Below are 19,398 nucleotides of genomic sequence, written 5' to 3'. Positions count from 1 at the left end.
TACTAGTGAAACCACACTCTCTAACAACGTGAAACCATACTGTGGTAACTTACTAGTGAAACCACACTCTTTAACAACGTGAAACCACACTGTGGTAACTTACTAGTGAAACCACACTCTCTAACAACGTGAAACCACACTGTGGTATCTTACTAGTGAAACCACACTCTCTAACAACGTGAAACCATACTGTGGTAACTTACTAGTGAAACCACACTCTCTAACAACGTGAAACCACACTGTGGTAACTTACTAGTGAAACCACACTCTTTAACAACGTGAAACCACACTGTGGTAACTTACTAGTGAAACCACACACTACAACAACGTGAAACCACACTGTGGTAACTTACTAGTGAAACCACACTCTCTAACAACGTGAAACCACACTGTGGTAACTTACTAGTGAAACCACACTCTCTAACAACGTGAAACCACACTGTGGTAACTTACTAGTGAAACCACACTCTCTAACAACGTGAAACCACACTGTGGTAACTTACTAGTGAAACCACACTCTCTAACAACGTGAAACCACACTGTGGTATGTGCATTCAAACAATAATGTTCCTCCTGGTTACAATAACCTCATTGTTTCCCACAATAGGCTGATCCTGGGGAGTAATTTGCTTCTGAGCTCTAACACAGGGAGAGTTTACCACAACGCATTAGATTACAAAACACAAGCGTTTCAATGGGGCATATAATGGTAACACACGTTTCAATGGGGCATATAACGGTAACACACCCATAGAAATAGAATCCAGATATTCAAATCAGTCAAATGTCATGGTGATGATGTGATGTCGAGGTTTACGCTTCCTTGCCAACTCACCAATTACAATACTGCACTTGACAGACGAGGCAGCTCAAAGTCCAAATCGGAGACTAATAATAACCACAATATAGACTACAGGAAAGCTTGTCAATGCTGTTAATGATGTTTTGTGTTGTATTACCGTGCTCATTGATGCATGAACTAACCATTTGTTAGGATCAACTTTTCTATCTCTCAGGAACTTATTTTTACATCCCTGGCCTTCTATAGCAGGGTTTCCCAACTCTGTCATCGGAACCCCGAGGGTGCACTTTTGGGGTCTCGAGGACCGGGTTTGAGAAATGCTGCTCCACAGTATTTACTAAGTCACCTATAACGTAGGGCTGGCACAATTACCATATGGTTATGGACGAAGACCCTCATGAAAGTAAAATAACCGTCATAACCGTTTTTAAAAGTAAAACGTTTTGTGTGGAACGAACAGCTGACTGAAGACGGGAAGGCCGGGCATTCATGCAGTAGAGTCTGTTTTGGGCTTAACATGGACTCTTAACGACATGATGAAACTTTGTTGCTCCTTGCTGGAACAAGCAAACTAGTCGGTTGCCTAGGCAACGGCCGCCACAATGCAGCAGCAGCACATAGAAACACAATGAATAGAACAGGCTTGGAACCTCTAACACTGGCAATTTGACTGTTAAACTCATGGGTACACTGAATAATTTCTATGGTAATGTAGAATGTTCAATCACATTATGTTAACTGATGTGGCTCATGTAATGGAGTGTATTTTTTGTAATTTCAGTTGAGTTGAATCAACAAATCACACCGTACATTTTAGCACAGATATTTACTTCCTGTTTTGCTCCTATTTGCTCCTATGGGGCTATTTGAACGGTTATTACGGTGACAAAGGTCATTTGGCTGGCCAATTACCATCATCCAAAATGCCATGACTGTCACAGCCCTACAGTATAACGTGTTAATGGATCATATTAGGTTTGTATGTTTGAGAGTCAGTGATGTGAGATTCCGTGAGTGCAGATGAGAGCCAGTCAGACTGACAGGCTGTGTAGATTGAATGATGATTGCTGCTGAACGGCCAAATCACATCAGACACACACCACACCCCCTATCAAGTAGTACATTTCAGAGGTGGGTGTTTGCCTCAGAAAGCAGGCTTCAAGAGAAGGCCTAGGACTACACTAATATAACTCCTAATGTGACTGGAGTGTAGCTTACAGTATATTATTACTGATGCTGCCTGAATAATACACAGAAAATGCCTTTTTTTAAATTAATGGTAACTATGGACTTAAAATATATTATTATTAGTGACCTATTGAATAATAATGACTTTTCTATATACACTGAGTGTATACAATACAGACAATACATTTAAAAACTAAACAGAACTATCAAAAGTGTAACGCATCTGTCCCTTTACATATTAAATAATATATTAACGAAGAGTTATGATACAGAGATTACAATGGTAATCCAATGCGGTTAGGAACAGTCAGAGTTAAGGAGAGGAACACCTTCCTAATATTGAGTTGCACCCCCTTTTGCCCCCAGAACAACCTCAATTTGTTGGGGCATGGACTCTACAAGGTGTCAAAAGCATTCCACAGGGAGGCTGGCCCATGTTGACTCCAATCCTTCCCACAGTTGTGTCAAATTGTCTGGATGTCCTTTGGGTGGTGGACCATTCTTGATACACACAGGAAACTGTTGAGTGTGAAAAACCCAGCAGAGTTGCAGTTCTTGACACACTCAAACCGGTGCTCCTGGCACCTGCTACCATACAGTATCCCGTTCAAAGACACTTAAATATTTTCTCTTGCCCTTTCACCATCTGAATGGCACACACACAATCCATGTCTCAATTGTCTCAAGGCTTAAAAATCCTTCTTTAATGTCTCCTCCCCTTCATCTACACTGATTGGATTTAACAGGTGACATCAATAAGGGATCATAGTTTTCACCTGGATTCACCTGGTCAGTCTGTCAAGGAAAGAACAGGTGTTTCTAATGTTTTGTACACAATGTATGTTATGTGCTGTATATCTTAGGCTATATTATAAATATAGCATTCCTATTACATTTTATTTCATATCATATATTATTCTAGTTATTATTAGCATATTATTATTATTATAGCTTGTGGTAAGGTAACCACATGCTTCTGGCAACAAAAAAACAAGTCTGATATCCATTGGATGGTTTGAAAAGGCCTATGAACTATAAACACACCAATACTGAGGGTAAATCTATTCCCGCGTCCCCCTCCCTTTTCGCGAGCGTATATGAAGTGTCATCAACTACGCAACTCAATTAGCCGACCCATTGATGAAAATACAACCGACAGGCTACAGGGGCAAAAAGACAATTCCGCAAGTAGGAGAAAGAGATCGGGATTATTTGTGTATTAGTAGGCCTATTGTACTGTTAGACATTTACTGCACTGCTGGAGCTAGGAACAAAAGCATTTCGCTGCACTTGCTTTAACATCTGCTAATCTGTGTATACACACACAACAAAAACACATTTATTTTATTTGAAAGGTTGAACATTTGGTCTCCGACACACAAGAACCACCCGCACTGTCCCATATTCTGGCCTGTCAAACTGCTCTCTTAGAACGATAAAACATGCTGTCGTCGTTGGTTATTCTTTTTGATGTAGGCTAACCACCGCAGAATAGACCCAACATCCCGCCACTTTGTCATCACATGGGTTTTATATTCAGACGACTATTTTGTTCTCGATTTTTTATTACATTTTTTATATAGCCTCATATTTATTTTGACTTCGATAATAATAAATAATAGGCCTATAGACTAAATATTAAAAATGTTATAATAAATGTAAAATAATGTATTATAATAAATTATAATATAAATAATAACAGGCCTACATTTAATCAGAATTCGTGGTTAAAAAAACAAAGTGAGATGTGTGGGATAATAAGCTGTTTATGATAGTCAGACACATCACAGGAACAAAACGGAGTAGCTACCACTTGTCTAGACAATTATAGCAAGCATCAGGGATACAGGTGAGCTTTGCTTGCATTGTGGTGCTTCACTTTTGACCGTTTAGTGTCACACAGTCACACACGAAATAAAATAATATTACTTAAATAATACAATAATACACATGTAAGCACTAAAGTAATTAGTCTAATCAATAACAAATACTCCTCTTTCAACTGAGGTGTAGATTTTGACTGACGTGAATCAAATAAGTTCCCTCTTAAATTAATTGTAACATAATTATAACATATTGTTAAAGTGTAAAGGTATTCTACTTATCAACCTTGGAAATAATATGGCAATACTTTGAAAGGCTTTCTCCAGTGATTATATTAATTTACATAGCACGTACCATTATAGCGCAGGGAGATGTGCCAACTCTCTCAAAGACCCATTTTACTTTAAAAATTCTGCTTCCAAAAAAAGTGAGAGAGAGCGAGAGGGAGAGAAGAGGGCGAGAGAGCGCGACTCTGTTTTTTCTTCGGTGTTACCGGAAGCAAAAACAAGTCCTTTAAACAAGTCGGCCTGTGGCCCAGAAAACGGTCTTTGAAAAAGTTAGTCTTCTCTTCTGCGAGAGTAAAGGAAAGGAAGGACAGCGTAGCAGCAGACTCCCTACTCTCCTCGTTATTCTGGATTCTTCTTTTCACTTGTTAGCACAAGTTGCACCCATCGTCAACGCTCGTCGACGGCCCAAGAAGTTCGGGAGACGTTCGAGTCCAAGTCCTGCTGCCTTCAACACCGAGTGGTGAAAGAAAGTTCTGCAACTAATCAGTGACGTGAGAGAGACGCCGAACCACCAACAAACGTCTCACAAATAGGTAAAATACTGTGTGGACGGAGATAAGATAGAAAGTAAGTTTTTGTTTATGTATTTTCTCCCCCTTGAAAATAACAGCTCTCTGCTCCCGTTTCCAAAATGTGTATCCAAACTAACACCAACACCCCAATCTCTTCCTCCACTGTCTGTCTTCTCGTTCTGCTTTCCCCTTGTCCCCCTCTCTCACTCTTGATCCACAATCGGAGAGTCCCCTGGTCCCACGCCTCCTCCTCCTCAAAGCGTACGAGATGAAAGAGACGTCTTCAAAATCGTTATTTCATTGCCGAAATCCCAAAATGCCTACACCGCAGCAACAGCAGCAACAAAGACCTGTCGAGAAATCCTCGTGTAAAATGCTGACTGCTGATGCGATAGCCGTAGCCTACGTTCCAATATCAATACTGATAGCGTTTTATTCCCCAATATCAGCGACACAAAAGGAGGTTAATGTCCCTTTAAAATGGAATAAGAATGATGGCAGTTGTATAGCCTTATTAGCGTCGGGGCCGGTCAGAGCGATCAGCGGGTCGTGGTCTCGTGGAAGCGTCGAGTTGGTTGAATTATTAATAACGCGAACTGTTCGCAGTCTGTCGCGGGGAGCAAGTGGCCAGGGTAGCAGCTGGGGGTTTAGGAGCATTATGCGGGCTCGGGCTAAATCACGGGCAGCGGGGATTACGGGCTGCCTGTGCTGTCTTGCGCTACCGTTACCAGCCGCAGAGGAACGGAGAGAGAAAGAGGGAGATGAGTAAGGGATAGAGGTGTCAGGTGTAGGCTAGTGGAATAGTCCTGGTCGGGTCAGGTCAGGACAGGTAGTTAGTTCAACATGGAACTTTGCCCTGTGTTTCATAGTGACATTCATGAACTGCAGTCGATAGAAACCTAATAACTATGCCAACATCAAAAATAATTACGTATGTCTAGGTCATTTGGGTCAGCGAAAGTTTCTAAAGTGACCAGAGTGCGCGGCCTTGCGCGGGCTTTGGCAGTGCCACACATTTGGTGAGATGAGGCAGTGCGCGCTCTGAGGCCTCCCAGACATTCTCATAAAAACGCCTCAAAGTTCCGAGCCTATAGAAAATGTAATGTAATATGTATGGATCATGGATGCAATAGCATTTGAATTTGGAATATCCCACATTGGAATATAAAAAAAAAGGTTATGGATAGAACCAAAAATAGTTCTATGCTTACTTCATATACGGCACCCCTTAAGGTTCTAGAACCGAAGTTGGTTCCACATAGAACCCCTAATGGAACCAATTTTGGTTCAGTGAAGAAGAACCCCTGGGGTTCTGATCAAAGAACCCTACAACATGGTTCTATATAGAACCTTTAGGGGTGCCATATGAAGCAAGCAATATAACCCTTTTTGGTTCTATCCAGAACCTTTTTTTCTAAGAGTGTATCACAGAAAAAAAAGTTGACTATCAAGACACAAGCTGAGGAAAGTTTAGGCCATCCACCTCAGTTTATTTAGCTAACAGGTGCAGGATAATTGATGTGACATCACTGAATTCAGGAATGGAATTTAACCCATGCAGTTGGGTTTTAACCCATACATGGTTTATTGTTCTGTGGCTATACTTTTCGGGAGTTCGTGCAGTTTTTCAAAATGTTATACAATATAGGACTGATATGCCGCTCATTTGCAGTCATAATCAAATTTGCAACGCAGGTTGAAGACACAAAACACACCACATATAGGCCTCCCCACATGCGTAAAAAACCCCGCAACTTCTAAATAGGCTATTTATGTACTTTTGATAAATAACGATAATCCCTTTTAACGATAAATGTTCAGTGAATTTGTTATTATTTTGGGGTTGATACTATCCGGACTACAATGTGGAGCTAGTCAACCAGACATGCCACATATAGCCTAGGCCTAAGACATACAACCTTCAACATGGGTGGGGGACAATACATTTGTTTTTGATAAGCTAAATATATCTTTATACTTTGAGGTCTTATTTTTGGTTTGTTTGTGATTAAAGAATCTGGAGCTATTCAATCAGACACGCAATGACATTCCTGCAGCACATCACATCAGGAGTAACATAACGGCGTGATGAATTATTGAATATTGACCTCCCAACGCATTTGGCCTCATCTATTATTCATTCATTGAATTATGATTTAAGTTATTATTTAAACCTAATTTAGAGTATTCCATTTAACACGAGAGGGTTAAAAGGTGTTGGGGGGAGGGTGGTGTGGGAGAAAGTCTGTCAAGAACGCGACAAAACATTTCGCTCAAAGTTTATGCTCTGCTTTTGAATATAAGACATAGACTGCAGTGTGTTGAGGAGTGTAGCCTAGAAACGAAAGACTAACAGAGTTGAACTTAACCCTCACCCAGTTAGGATAGTTATTTATCCTAACTCATTGTAACAAACAAAACAAAAACATTGTGATAAATGTCTCAAATATGTCTATCTTTGGCAACATTATTTTACCATGGTAATATTGATTTTCACAGGACTTAGACAAATATTGTCTCTGAAGGAATCAAAATAGAATAGAGATTCCAAATTCCAATCGTTTCTCTTTTGCCGTCTGTTGTAGGTCATTTCACCGATAGCTTACCACGATAGCAAATATTAAACAATACGTAGACTAATAAATACAACTTCGATCACTACATAGCATGCAGGGTAGGCTACTATGATGATATATTGACAATAGGATCTTAGTTATGAAGATGAGATGACCCACTGTTTATATATCAGACCTATGAAAATGTCACTTAGTTTAACTGTTAATTGCACTAGTCTATCAGCTATAGCCTATATTTCAGCATTGTAAAACGTTTTTGGAATAACTATACACAATTTTCGTTTCAAAATATGTTGTCCATTTAATTATCTAGGGCAAGTCCTTATTAATTAATATACAGTATTATTTTATAACAAATGACTTACATACTTCCCAAAGCCTACAATAAGGGCATTCGATTATTTTAGTAATTCATTTTCAATGAATTGGTTTTTCATCGTCAACTGGTACGTCAACTGGTTTTATAAGTTATATCAGTCTCTTTTAACATTCTTTACAGAATTTCTGGCATCATATTATATTTCACATGCAGGTGCTAATTGAGAAGCTGTCTCTTCGTTGACACAGTAAAGTATATCTACGAATAAATACTTTTATATACTCCATCGTTACAAATTATAATTCTTCATGGTCACAATATCAATTTAGCATAACCAGTTTCAATTTAACCCCCTATAAACCGGGTTCACATTAGTTTTCACATAGCAAACAAATTATTAATGTTACACATTTCAGAAGAACAATGACAAATCTAAAAACGAAAAATGACTTTTGTTCAACAAATATTTCAAGATTAGAGTTGAGGAACCGAATTTACCTCCAAAGCAATTTGTCATGTGTGTTATCATGGTTAATTCTTATGGTCCTTTTTTTAAACACTTACCTATTCTTTTCTATTCTTTGTAAAAATTGAAATAAATAAAAAAAGACTACAAATATGCACAATTATTAGTATAATAAAACTGTTCAGAAGAAAATCATTTTAAAGTAAAACATTTGGCAATCAATTCGTAAAATAATCCATCTGAAAGATAAACACTTTGTTGAAAATAATATTGTCAAAAAATGTATATCACATTAAGCCTAAACGAACAAAGAAAAACGAATAATGATGGGCTATATCCCAAAATGTTCAGTATGACGATAAATGAATGCAAGAACTTGGACCAATGGGACCGGATATGCCTGCAGTATCGGGGCTATAGAAATGCATATAGAATAGGAACTTATTATGGTGGTAAATTCTGCAGTGCTTTGTGCACGAGGGCACTGCAATGAGTCAGACTCTTGTCGCATAGCATATCTTTTTGAAAATAAATACTAGACCTCTGTCACATATGGAAATAAACACACTAATTTCAATGAAAAACGTTGTGAAAATTTTTCTCAAAAATACGACAACTGACAGATTAATAATCAATAGCCTATGCTAGAATATTTTTTTTAAGTGGCCAAGGCTTGTTGATGGCATGCGTACACGCGAAGCTGGCTGTCCTATATTCACAACTCAGTGTGGCAGGGATGAAACTGCCCTCAAAATTGTATTTTCATGATTTGACAATAGAATCAATAATTATAATATAATCTAGGCATAATATAATCTATTCCTGTAATATGAAGTCTCCATGCCCCCCTCCAGTTGTACCCTGTTCAGTGGCTATTGCTGTAGGTCCATAAACCTTTGTATTATAGTAATCATTCCCTATTTTTATGTATATGGGATTAATAGTATTTACTTGAAACTTGGTAGATGAAAACTATTTGTTAATAAAAACATTGAAATAATGTTTTTAAGATGTTGGGATAAAGTCATAAATAAACTAATTGGGATATGCTTGATTTGATTTATCAAACACTATAGGCCTAGGCTAGACCGCCTAGCCAAGAAGAGAAAATAAAACTGTAAGACTGTAAGCCTTCAATGCTGGTAAAAACGGCTTCAAATAGTTTGTTTTCACTTGGACGGAGACAACATGGGGCCAAGACATTTTCTTAAAAAATATCGAAATAATACTATGGTCCAGGGAGTAAAAAAAAAAAAACAGTTGAACTTTTGTTGCCGTGCCGACGCAATACGGTCTAATTGTCTCCACACAGCAAGAGCAAAGGCAAGCCTTAACGCGAGCCCTCTACGCGTCAATTAGAGGAAGCTTTGGACTAATTAAAGGTAATTAAGGGTTAGCGGTGCACAGCGGTTACCGCAGCCCCCATAACGACCTCTCTCGCGACCGCATTGTTTTAAGACCAGACATTATGTGGGCTATGAGTCTTAAAAACCTCACTGTCTGGAAACTCGAGTGACGGCGGTATATGGAACGATCAGAGCGGAACGTTCAGCTGGGACCCTCTTTCAACTTTTCTGTCTCTTTATCGATTAGACAAATTAGTTATGGAAGAAAAAGTTATGTGATAGGTGGCCTGTAGTTCTGAAGAAATAAGGCACAACATGTTAGGCGGGCCCAGTTATTGCAGCATAGAGGGCAAGTGTCAATGTTGAGAAAGACATATTTCTATCACCTTTCCTAAACCACGTGGATGTATTAATTAAGGAATGACATATTCCCTCACATCAGGAACTGGCTCACCACTATGCTCATCATGTCATTTAGTATAGGTGAGCAGTTGAACAATATAGATCCACACTAATCTCATCCAGGTGTCCACGCTGAGACTCAGCCCTCGAACTGGGCCTTCGGTCAGGACATCTTCTATCTAGAGTTGAATTATTAGCATGAACTTCACATCGATGGAACTACTAAGAGCAAAAACGTAAAACACACAGGACACCAAACGGATATGAGGAGATATGATGACTGCCAATGTGGCCTTGACAAGAGGTCTCCGACATACAGTATCCCCACCCTGGCATTACAGATCCATACAGACACAGTCATGTTAGCAGGCCCATCTCAAAATTCCCTCAAGCAATCAAATCAAGATAAAGACAAGAGTTCAGCCTTCAACATAAAAACCCCAAACCGAATCTGATCTGCCTAGTAGGCCTATACTGCGTGTTCCTCCTCTGTTTGGGACTGGTCAACAGAGCTGTGAGAAGGGAGAAGTGCCATATCCCACACAAGGTCTTTCGTCCCAAATGGAACACTATCCCCCATAGGGCAGTGGTCAAAAGTAGTGCACTACACAGGGTTTGGGTGCCATTTGGGGCGTACACAAGGCCCTGGAACACACAAGGGCCTGTTTGTCTGCAGGCTGAGAGGGAGAGGGGTTTATTCTAGCATTGCATTGCGACTGACTGAGTGTTGTCTAGCATTACAAATCTCACTCTCTGGCTGGATGGAGTTTGGACGGCTTTTCTGGCCATTTCTCCTTTTCTCTGTCTGCATCCCCTTTACAGTCTGACAGGGAGACTAACAGAAAAGAGAGGGAGGGAAGGAGAGAGAGAAAAACAACAAAGTGAAAAGAGGCACTACTGGCCAACCAAGGGTTACTAGCTGCCCCCTGGCTGGCTGATCAACAGGCTCTCAGTCTCTTTACAAGCTGTTCCAAACGTGTTTAAGGTTAAGTTTAGGCATTAACTCCAAATTCTTAAGGTTAGGCATGAAGTCTGAATGGTTAATGTAAAGGTTAAGGTTTGGGATAGGCTTAACACAAAAATCAACAACAACTTTCTATCGCTGGATTCGAACATACAACCTTTGTCACCAGAGGAAGATGCTTACGCCCATCCTCGTCCACAATGCCCTAGCAAAACCCAAACCTACTTGAAGGTAACAGTGCTCACTGTTACCCCTAGTGGTCTTTTTACACGTCATCTCCCGACATCCTCAGACATGGATGGACATCGAATACTGATTTGTATCACAGGTGACCTGGCTGGGCTTGATACGTTTAGGTTTAGAGCGTATAAAGTATGTCCACATCGCTGTGAGACTCAATACCATGTGGCTGTGAAACTCCACTAAACCCAATGCACAACTAATACTCAAAGGCAAAAAGTGAGTTGAGTTCCTGGTTACTAGATTTCTGGTTACAGGACCAGGAGTTGAAAACGGAACACCACCCTGGGAATGACAGGCCTGTCCAGGCAAGGCAGTCTGGTTGGACCGGTGCTTATCACCTACTGCCATGGGCAGCTCTGTAAACCTGAATAGATACTAGGAGACGCAGGCTGGCGCTCGCGCACACACACAGACACACACACACACAGACACACACAGATAGACAAACAAACAAACAAACGATAGCCATGCAGTACATCACTGGGGCCAAGCTTCCTGACATCCAGGATCTATATACTAGGCAGTGTCAGAGGAAGGCCCAACAAATTGTCAAAGACTCCAGTCACCCAAGTCATAGACTGTTTTCTCTGCTACCGCACGGCAAGCGGTACCGGAGCGCCAAGTCTAGGACCAAAAGGCTCCTGAGCTTCTACCCCCAAGCCATAAGACTGCTGAACAATTAATCCACCGGACTATTCACATTAACCCCCCCTCTCCTTTGTTTTTACACTGCTGCTACTCGCTCTTTATTATCTATGCACAGTCACTTTACAAATTACCTCGACTAACCTTTACCCCCGCACATTGACTCGTTATTGTTATGTACATTTATTGTGTTACTTTTTGATTGATTAGCTTTTTTAAACTTTTGTTTATTTAGTACATATTTTATTAACTATTTCTTGAACTGCATTGTTGGCAGTAAGCATTACACTGCAAGATCTACACCTGTTGTATTCGGCACATGTGACAAATACAATTTTATTTGATTTAAAAACATTCATACACCGAAATACAACCACAAGATGCACTCATGCACAGACAAATGCCCATGAAATGGAGCAACCGAGCCATCGACAGCGGCAGTGTGTACCTCAGTAGGCTTTCTAAGTAAATACTCCCTCCCATTAAACAGCCATAAACCGTTTGCAAACGTGACACGGGGCAGAGAAACCAGTAATTACACCTCTTAAGTCCACATGTTGGTCAAAGGAGGAGATGGAACACACAAACCGTCTTAGGTTCAGCCGTGAGAAAACAAGCTAATTAACTAAGCAGTGGGCCGGGTCAGTTAGAGTTAGCTTCAGCTACTATTAGCCAACACAGTTGTTGTTTGTAAAGAGGACTGGTGCAGTGGAGGGTCTACAGTGTGTGTGTGTGTGTATTAAAGAGTGTGTGTCTGTCTGTGTGGTGTGTGTGTGTGTGTGTGTGTGTGTGTGTGTGTGTGTGTGTGTGTGTGTGTGTGTGTGTGTGTGTGTGTGTGTGTGTGTGTGTGTGTGTGTGTGTGTGTGTGTGTGTGTTCGGGGGGTGCTCTGCTCCCCCAGGAGAAAAAGAGTGGACTCCTAATCTGTTTTCCTGGCTCTTCTTTAAAGGGAGAGCAAGACACTAGAGACACTCTCTGATCTGCTGCCCCATCCCTCGCTTTCTCTCTCTTTTTCTCCTCCATCTCTCCATCCTTCTCGCGGTTCCTTTAGCTTTTACCCCTGCTGTGTTGGCCAGTGTGTGTGTGTGTTCTTTTCATTCTGACAGCCCCTCTCCTCTCCTGATGCCGTAGCTATAGCTATAGAAATGTGACGCCATCATCACATCACTCACTTTTGATTAGTTTTCCTTCCAATCTGTTTTCTATTATAACAGAATGCATGTATGTACTGTGTAAAGCCATAGGCTGTCACAGTGCTTAGTCTTGTGTAACCAGACAAGTGTGTCTCTGAATATTGCATATACTCAGCTGTGACCAAGATTATAATGCTTTACATTGTGTGGTGGTAGCTAACTCACCCCATCCACTATCAATGTGTAGCTAGAATTAGCGACCACCTGGTAGATTTAGTAATGTTAAAAAATAATAATAATTTATGATGCCACTTATTTAGCTGTTTGGATGACTCACTTACATTTACATTTTAGTTATTCAGCAGACGCTGTTACCCAGAGTGACTTACAGTTGGTGCGTTCATCTTATGGTAGCTAGGTGGGACAACCACATATCACAGTCGTAGTGAGTACGCTTTTCCTCAATAAAGAAGTTATCAGCCAAATCAGAGATGGGGGGGGGGGGGGGGGTCAAGTGTATTTTGAATATTATTATTATTATTATTTTTTTTTCACCTTTATTTAACCAGGTAGGCTAGTTGAGAACAAGTTCTCATTTGCAACTGCGACCTGGCCAAGATAAAGCATAGCAGTGTGAACAGACAACAACACAGAGTTACACATGGAGTAAACAATAAACAAGTCAATAACATGGTAGAAAAAAGAGAATCTATATACAATGTGTGCAAGGTGAGGAGGAGGATTATTTAAGATACTGTGTCTGGAAGCTGAAATGATCTCTCCCCAAAATGGACGCCGCCCGTCACTTGATGGCCACCATTTTGTTGCCGCTAGTCTGTTTTCGGCACTTCTCGTGTATAGCTTTTTGGATGAAAATATTTTGGATGAAACTACTCTGTCTCTGTGTCTCACTCCTTAGATGACTGCTTGTCTTCTTATTGGTTACGGTTTGTGTATTATGAACTCTTCGACCAATGAGAACCAGGCGTTTGACATTTCCCTCCCTCTCTCTGTTTCCAGGGGCTTCCTGTCTGTGACCGGGGGAGACATGGGCGCTGGCCATCACCTTTACTGACTCTACTGGGAGAGAGTGAGAGCGAAAGGGGGGGAGAGGGGTAGATAGGGAGAGCGAGGGAAGGAGAGAAGGAGAGAGAAAGAGAGAAGGGAGAAAGAAGAGAAGTGTTAAAGAGCTAGAAAGACAGAGAACATTAGATAAATGAAGAAAGATAAAGAAAGATGGAGGGAGAAAAAGACAGAGACAGGCAGGAATCTGCCTGGATTTTTGATCCTGCCTGAGCAGAACTCGGCTGTGATCACAACATTAATATTCATGAACTCGGCCCCTCACATCGCAACTCAGACCCCCTCCCCACACCCTCTCCCCCTACCACCCTTTCTCTCCCTCACCCCACTCCCACTCCCCCTCCATTGGGTGGCAACACTTGGTAGTGCCACATGGTGAGACAGCTGTTGCAGGCCAACATGGGCATCTGTGCCCACTACAGAGAGAGAGAGAGTTCAGGCGAGGAAGGAGGCGGGCGTGGGGTGGCATCAGTTGGGCCAGGGCAGGGCAGGGCAGGGAGAGATAGATAGGCCATCAGTTGGGCCAGGGCAGGGCAAGGCAGGGAGAGATAGGCCATCAGTAGGCCAGGACACTGAGGGCAGGGCAGGGAGAGAGGGAGACGACCCTGATGCAACCTAAGGCCTGGACTGAAGGAGAGATAAGGGAGAGAGAGGGGTATAATCACCCAAATCCAGCCTGTATGGTGAAAGCAGAGAGATGGAAAGAGAGAGGGGTAGTTGTGCCATAAGCATCCGATGCCAGCTGTGGGTAAAAGGTAGAGTGACAGAGACATTGAAAAAGAGAGAGCGAGAAAGAGAGACAGGGAGAAAGAGAGAGACAGTGAGAAAGAGAGAGAGAGAGAGAGACTAGGAGAAAGAGAGAGAGAGAGAGACAGGGAGAAAGAGAGAGAGACAGGGAGAAAGAGAGAGAGAGAGAAAGAGAGAGAGAGAGAGGGAGAAAGAGAGAGCGAGAGAGACTGGGAGAAAGAGGGAGAGAGAGGGAGAAAGAGAAAGAGACAGGGAAAGAGAGAGAGCGAGAGAGACTGGGAGAAAAAGGGACTGAGAGGGCATCACAAGCATCCCATGCCAGCTTGTTATGGGTGAAAAGTAGCACCTGTCCTTTAAGAGCAGAGCAGAGCATTAGCATGATAAAACCATCCATACTCCCAGTCCCATGTGAAGTGTTAAGAGTTCTCTCAATACATACACTAACAACCCATCCATTCTCTCTCATCTCCCCACACCCCCTCGCTCTATCTCTATATCTCCCCCCTCTCTCTTCATCCCTCTTTCACTAACACCCCAACACCCCCCCATCCCTCCCTCCCTGATATCTACAGAGGGCATGGGACCATTCCCAGGGTGATTATCCCATGCCAGGTGCCCCCTCCTCCCCCTCTCCTTTCCTCACTCCCTCAGCCCCACCACACACACACACACCCTTGCCATTTCCCTCTCTCCCCCGAGCGCCAGCAGTGCCCCCCCCCCCCCCCCCCAGTGGCGGTGCCAACGTGGGCAGCCTCTGCCTTGGCGGTTCCCGGGCCTTCTGGTGCCCCAGATAGGCCGTGTGTGAGTGTGTGCGCAATGGGCCAGCCCTATGTGGGCATCGCCAGGCCTTTAAACTGTGTCAATGCTCCAGATGCTGAGAGAGACTGGGATTAGAACAGGCGGACGGGCATCCGTGTGGATACACACACACACCGACATTAATATTGTATTAGGATCCCCATTAGCTGTTGCGAAAGCAGCAGCTACTCTTCCTGGGGTCCACACAGAACATGAAACATTACATAATACAGAACATTAATAGACAAGAACAGCTCAAGGACAGAACTACGTACATTTAAAATTAAAATATACATGCTTTCATACATTACTGCCTTCATAATCATGTGATTCATAATGCTACTGAATGCCAGTGTAACACACTAAAATGCAATAACAAGGAGGTGCGTTGCAAATAGGCTGACACTCTTCCTCTGATGTGAATAAAGCTACCTTGTTTCTATAGTTACCGTCCGTAATGGGTATCCTGGGGTAAAGTATAGACTTTTTACAGTTACCACCCGCAATGGGTTTCCTGGGGTAACATGTCATCTCTTAAATTTGTAGGAATTTTGTTACAGATACCACCCGCTATGGAATTCTTTAGGTACAATGCAACATTCATGAAATAACCAGGCCTTGGATCTTGAGCCTTGTTATAGTCTATCACCCTTAACGGGTTAGCTGAGATAGTGTAATGTATTACAGTCTACCGCCTATAAAGGGTTAGCTTAGGTATTGTACTAGGCTTTGGACCTGCTCATAAAATGTTGCAACGCTCCTGCTAATATAAACTGAACCAGAATCAGATGGAGTTGTTACACTCCTGCTAATATAAACTGAACCAGAATCAGATGTTGTTATGCTCCTGCTAATATAAACTGAACCAGAATCAGATGGAGTTGTTACACTCCTGCTAATATAAACTGAACCAGAATCAGATGTTGTTATGCTCCTGCTAATATAAACTGAACCAGAATCAGATGTTGTTATGCTCCTGCTAATATAAACTGAACCAGAATCAGATGGAGTTGTTACACTCCTGCTAATATAAACTGAACCAGAATCAGATGTTGTTATGCTCCTGCTAATATAAACTGAACCAGAATCAGATGGAGTTGTTACACTCCTGCTAATATAAACTGAACCAGAATCAGATGTTGTTATGCTCCTGCTAATATAAACTGAACCAGAATCAGATGGAGTTGTTACACTCCTGCTAATATAAACTGAACCAGAATCAGATGTTGTTATGCTCCTGCTAATATAAACTGAACCAGAATCAGATGTTGTTATGCTCCTGCTAATATAAACTGAACCAGAATCAGATGTTGTTATGCTCCTGCTAATATAAACTGAACCAGAATCAGATGTTGTTATGCTCCTGCTAATATAAACTGAACCAGAATCAGATGGAGTTGTTACACTCCTGCTAATATAAACTGAACCAGAATCAGATGGGGGTTTCACTTAAGGTCCTTGGCTCCCACTGAGGCTTTCACCTCAGCCACCGTGATCAGAGTTAACAGACGTGAACACAGCAACCTTGAATGGGTTGGAGTTTCCTCCCTTTAAACTTTCTATTTTATGGTTTCCACCTCAACAGCTTGTCTTACATTTCCACCTTCATTTCGCTACACCATATTCACACCCAGCAGTGTCCACCAGTCACTAGTGATCGGGGGAGAAAATCGATACAGTTACATATCGGGACATCATTTTTTGATGATAAATCGTATAATTTCGACAATATCACAATATTATTTTTGTGCTCGTTGGCTGTACCTGCACCAAAACACCAGTATTTTTCATGAATAGCTTGTTCTCCATCTTCTTTTTAAATAAGGACACAAATGTTTTCAGCCCTTTTGTTTCCATGACTGATCAAAACTCCTTTTTTTAATGTCTCTCTCTTGTCCCTCTGCAGCAGACATACAATGAGCAATATGTTTGGAACATCGAATCACAATAAAAACCACAATATCGAATCGCAATACATATAGAATTGTGACAATCGTATCGGCACCAAAGTCTGATGATAATATGGTGTCGTGAGGTCCCTGGTAATTCCCAGCCCTACCATTCACACACATACCAGTACATAAAGGTATCAACTCAAGGACAGAACTACATACATTTCAAATACGAATACACAATTTATACACTTAAGTGTAACGTTCCATACATCAATAATACTTCGCTGTACTGAGGAAGGCCCTGATATCCTAATGTCACTGCACCAATGTTCGTCACATCACACAAGTGCTAAACACGTAACACACACACAATCATCCATGAAAGTAAGTTATTGCTACCATTTATGTTAGTATTACAACTGTGGTGCAGTATCACTGCAGCTTGCTAAAGCATTTGTAATGTACTTTGCACAAATAAGTTAGTTACTTATCAATATAGAGAACATGAATCATTTGAATATAGTGGTTTAAATATATTGCAAGTCAAATGGCTTTGGCAATGGCGTCACATGGTGTATTAATGCCAGAGCAGCACCTTTGAAAGTGGATTTGGATTACACAGAGAGAGAGGGAGGGGCCTTGGAGACCTGACATACACACACCCCTGTGTCCACACACTGGCCCTTTAGCTGGGTGCCAATACCCCGCGGGCATGGAGAGATGGGAGACAAACACGCTTATACATTCAGGCACATACAGTGCCTTCAGAAAGTATTCACACTTTTTCCACATTTTGTTGTGTTACAGCCTGCATTTAAAATGGATTCAATTGAGATTTTGTTTCACTGGCCTACACACAATACACCATAATGCCAAAGTGGAATTATGTTTTTAAAAATTGTAACAAACAAATTAATTAAAAATGAAAAGCTGAAAGGTCTTGAGTCAACTATTCAACCCTTCACATAATAAGCTGCATGGACTCAATAATAGTGTTGAATGTGATTTTTGTATGACTACCTCATCTCTGTACCGCACACATACAATTATCTATAAGGTCCCTCAGTCGAGCAGTGAATTTCAAACAAAGATTCAACCACAAAGAACAGGGAGGTTTTTCAATGCCACGCAAAGATGGGCACCTATTGGTAGGTAAAAAAAAAGCAGACATTGAATATATCTTTGAGCGTGGTAAAGTTATTAATTACACTTTGGATGGTGTATCAATACACCCAGTCACTACAAAGATACAGGCGTCCTTCCTAACTCAGTTGCCGGAGAAGAAGGAAACCGCTCAGGGATTTTACCATGAGGCCAATGGTGATTTCAAAACAGTTACAGAGTTTAATGGCTGTGATAGGAGAAAACTGAGGATGGATCAACAACATTGTAGTTACTCCACAATACTAACCTAAATGACAGAGTGAAAAGAAGAAACCTGTACAGAATAAATATATTCCAAAACATGCATCCTGTTTGCAAAAATGCACTAAAGTAAAACTGCAAAAACTTTATGTCCTGGATACAAAGCATTATGTTTGGGGAAAATCCAACACAACACATCACTGAGTACCACTCTTCATATTTTCAAGCATGGTGGTGGCTGCATCATGTTATGAGTATGCTTGTCATCGGCAAGGACTAAGGAGTTTTTTTTTGGATAAAAAGAAACGAAATAGAGCAAAACACAGGCAAAATCCTAGAGGAAAACCTGGCTCAGTCTGCTTTTCAACAGACACTGGAAGACAAATTCACCTTTCAGCAGGATAATAATCACATTTCTAAAAACATGTTTTCATTTTGTGTGTGTAGATGGGTGAGAGAAAATATACATTGAATCCATTTTGAATTCAGGCTGTAACAACAAAATGTGGAATAAGTCAAGGGGTACAAATACCTTCTGAAGGCACTGCATGTATACACAGTGACAAGCAGCCAGTGTCCACACACCCTCGGGGTATACGTATGCAGATACAGTTGACACTCATTCCACTGGGCATTCTTTGTGACATCATTCTGCCAGGACACAGAGGATGGTGCTGAACTGTTCTGAAACAGTTGAAGAGCCACATTAGTATTAGGGGGGAAGATGGTGATGACACCAATATTGTAAATAAGGGTGGCACGTGCGCTTGCTGCAATTAGCTAAGGCTGTATACTATATACAACA

At 41.4% G+C, this 19,398-nt stretch overlaps 1 protein-coding gene across 1 annotated transcript in view; it reads right to left on the bottom strand.

The window, feature by feature from the left end:
• Positions 1–4,255, bottom strand: part of LOC129835754 (nuclear factor 1-like) — a 50,491-nt gene extending 46,236 nt beyond the window's left edge. Inside the window, exon 1 of the mRNA XM_055901528.1 lies at positions 4,169–4,255. Within this exon, the coding sequence (XP_055757503.1) occupies positions 4,169–4,171 (3 nt within the window). The 5' untranslated portion in view covers positions 4,172–4,255. The remainder of the gene's footprint in view (positions 1–4,168) is intronic.
• Positions 4,256–19,398: the final 15,143 nt, after the last annotated feature.

This window comes from Salvelinus fontinalis, chromosome 3 (genome assembly GCF_029448725.1).
Source record: "Salvelinus fontinalis isolate EN_2023a chromosome 3, ASM2944872v1, whole genome shotgun sequence".
Lineage (NCBI taxonomy): Eukaryota > Metazoa > Chordata > Actinopteri > Salmoniformes > Salmonidae > Salvelinus > Salvelinus fontinalis.
Note: the sequence above shows the minus strand (reverse complement) of the source record. Positions and strands in the feature narration are given on the sequence as shown.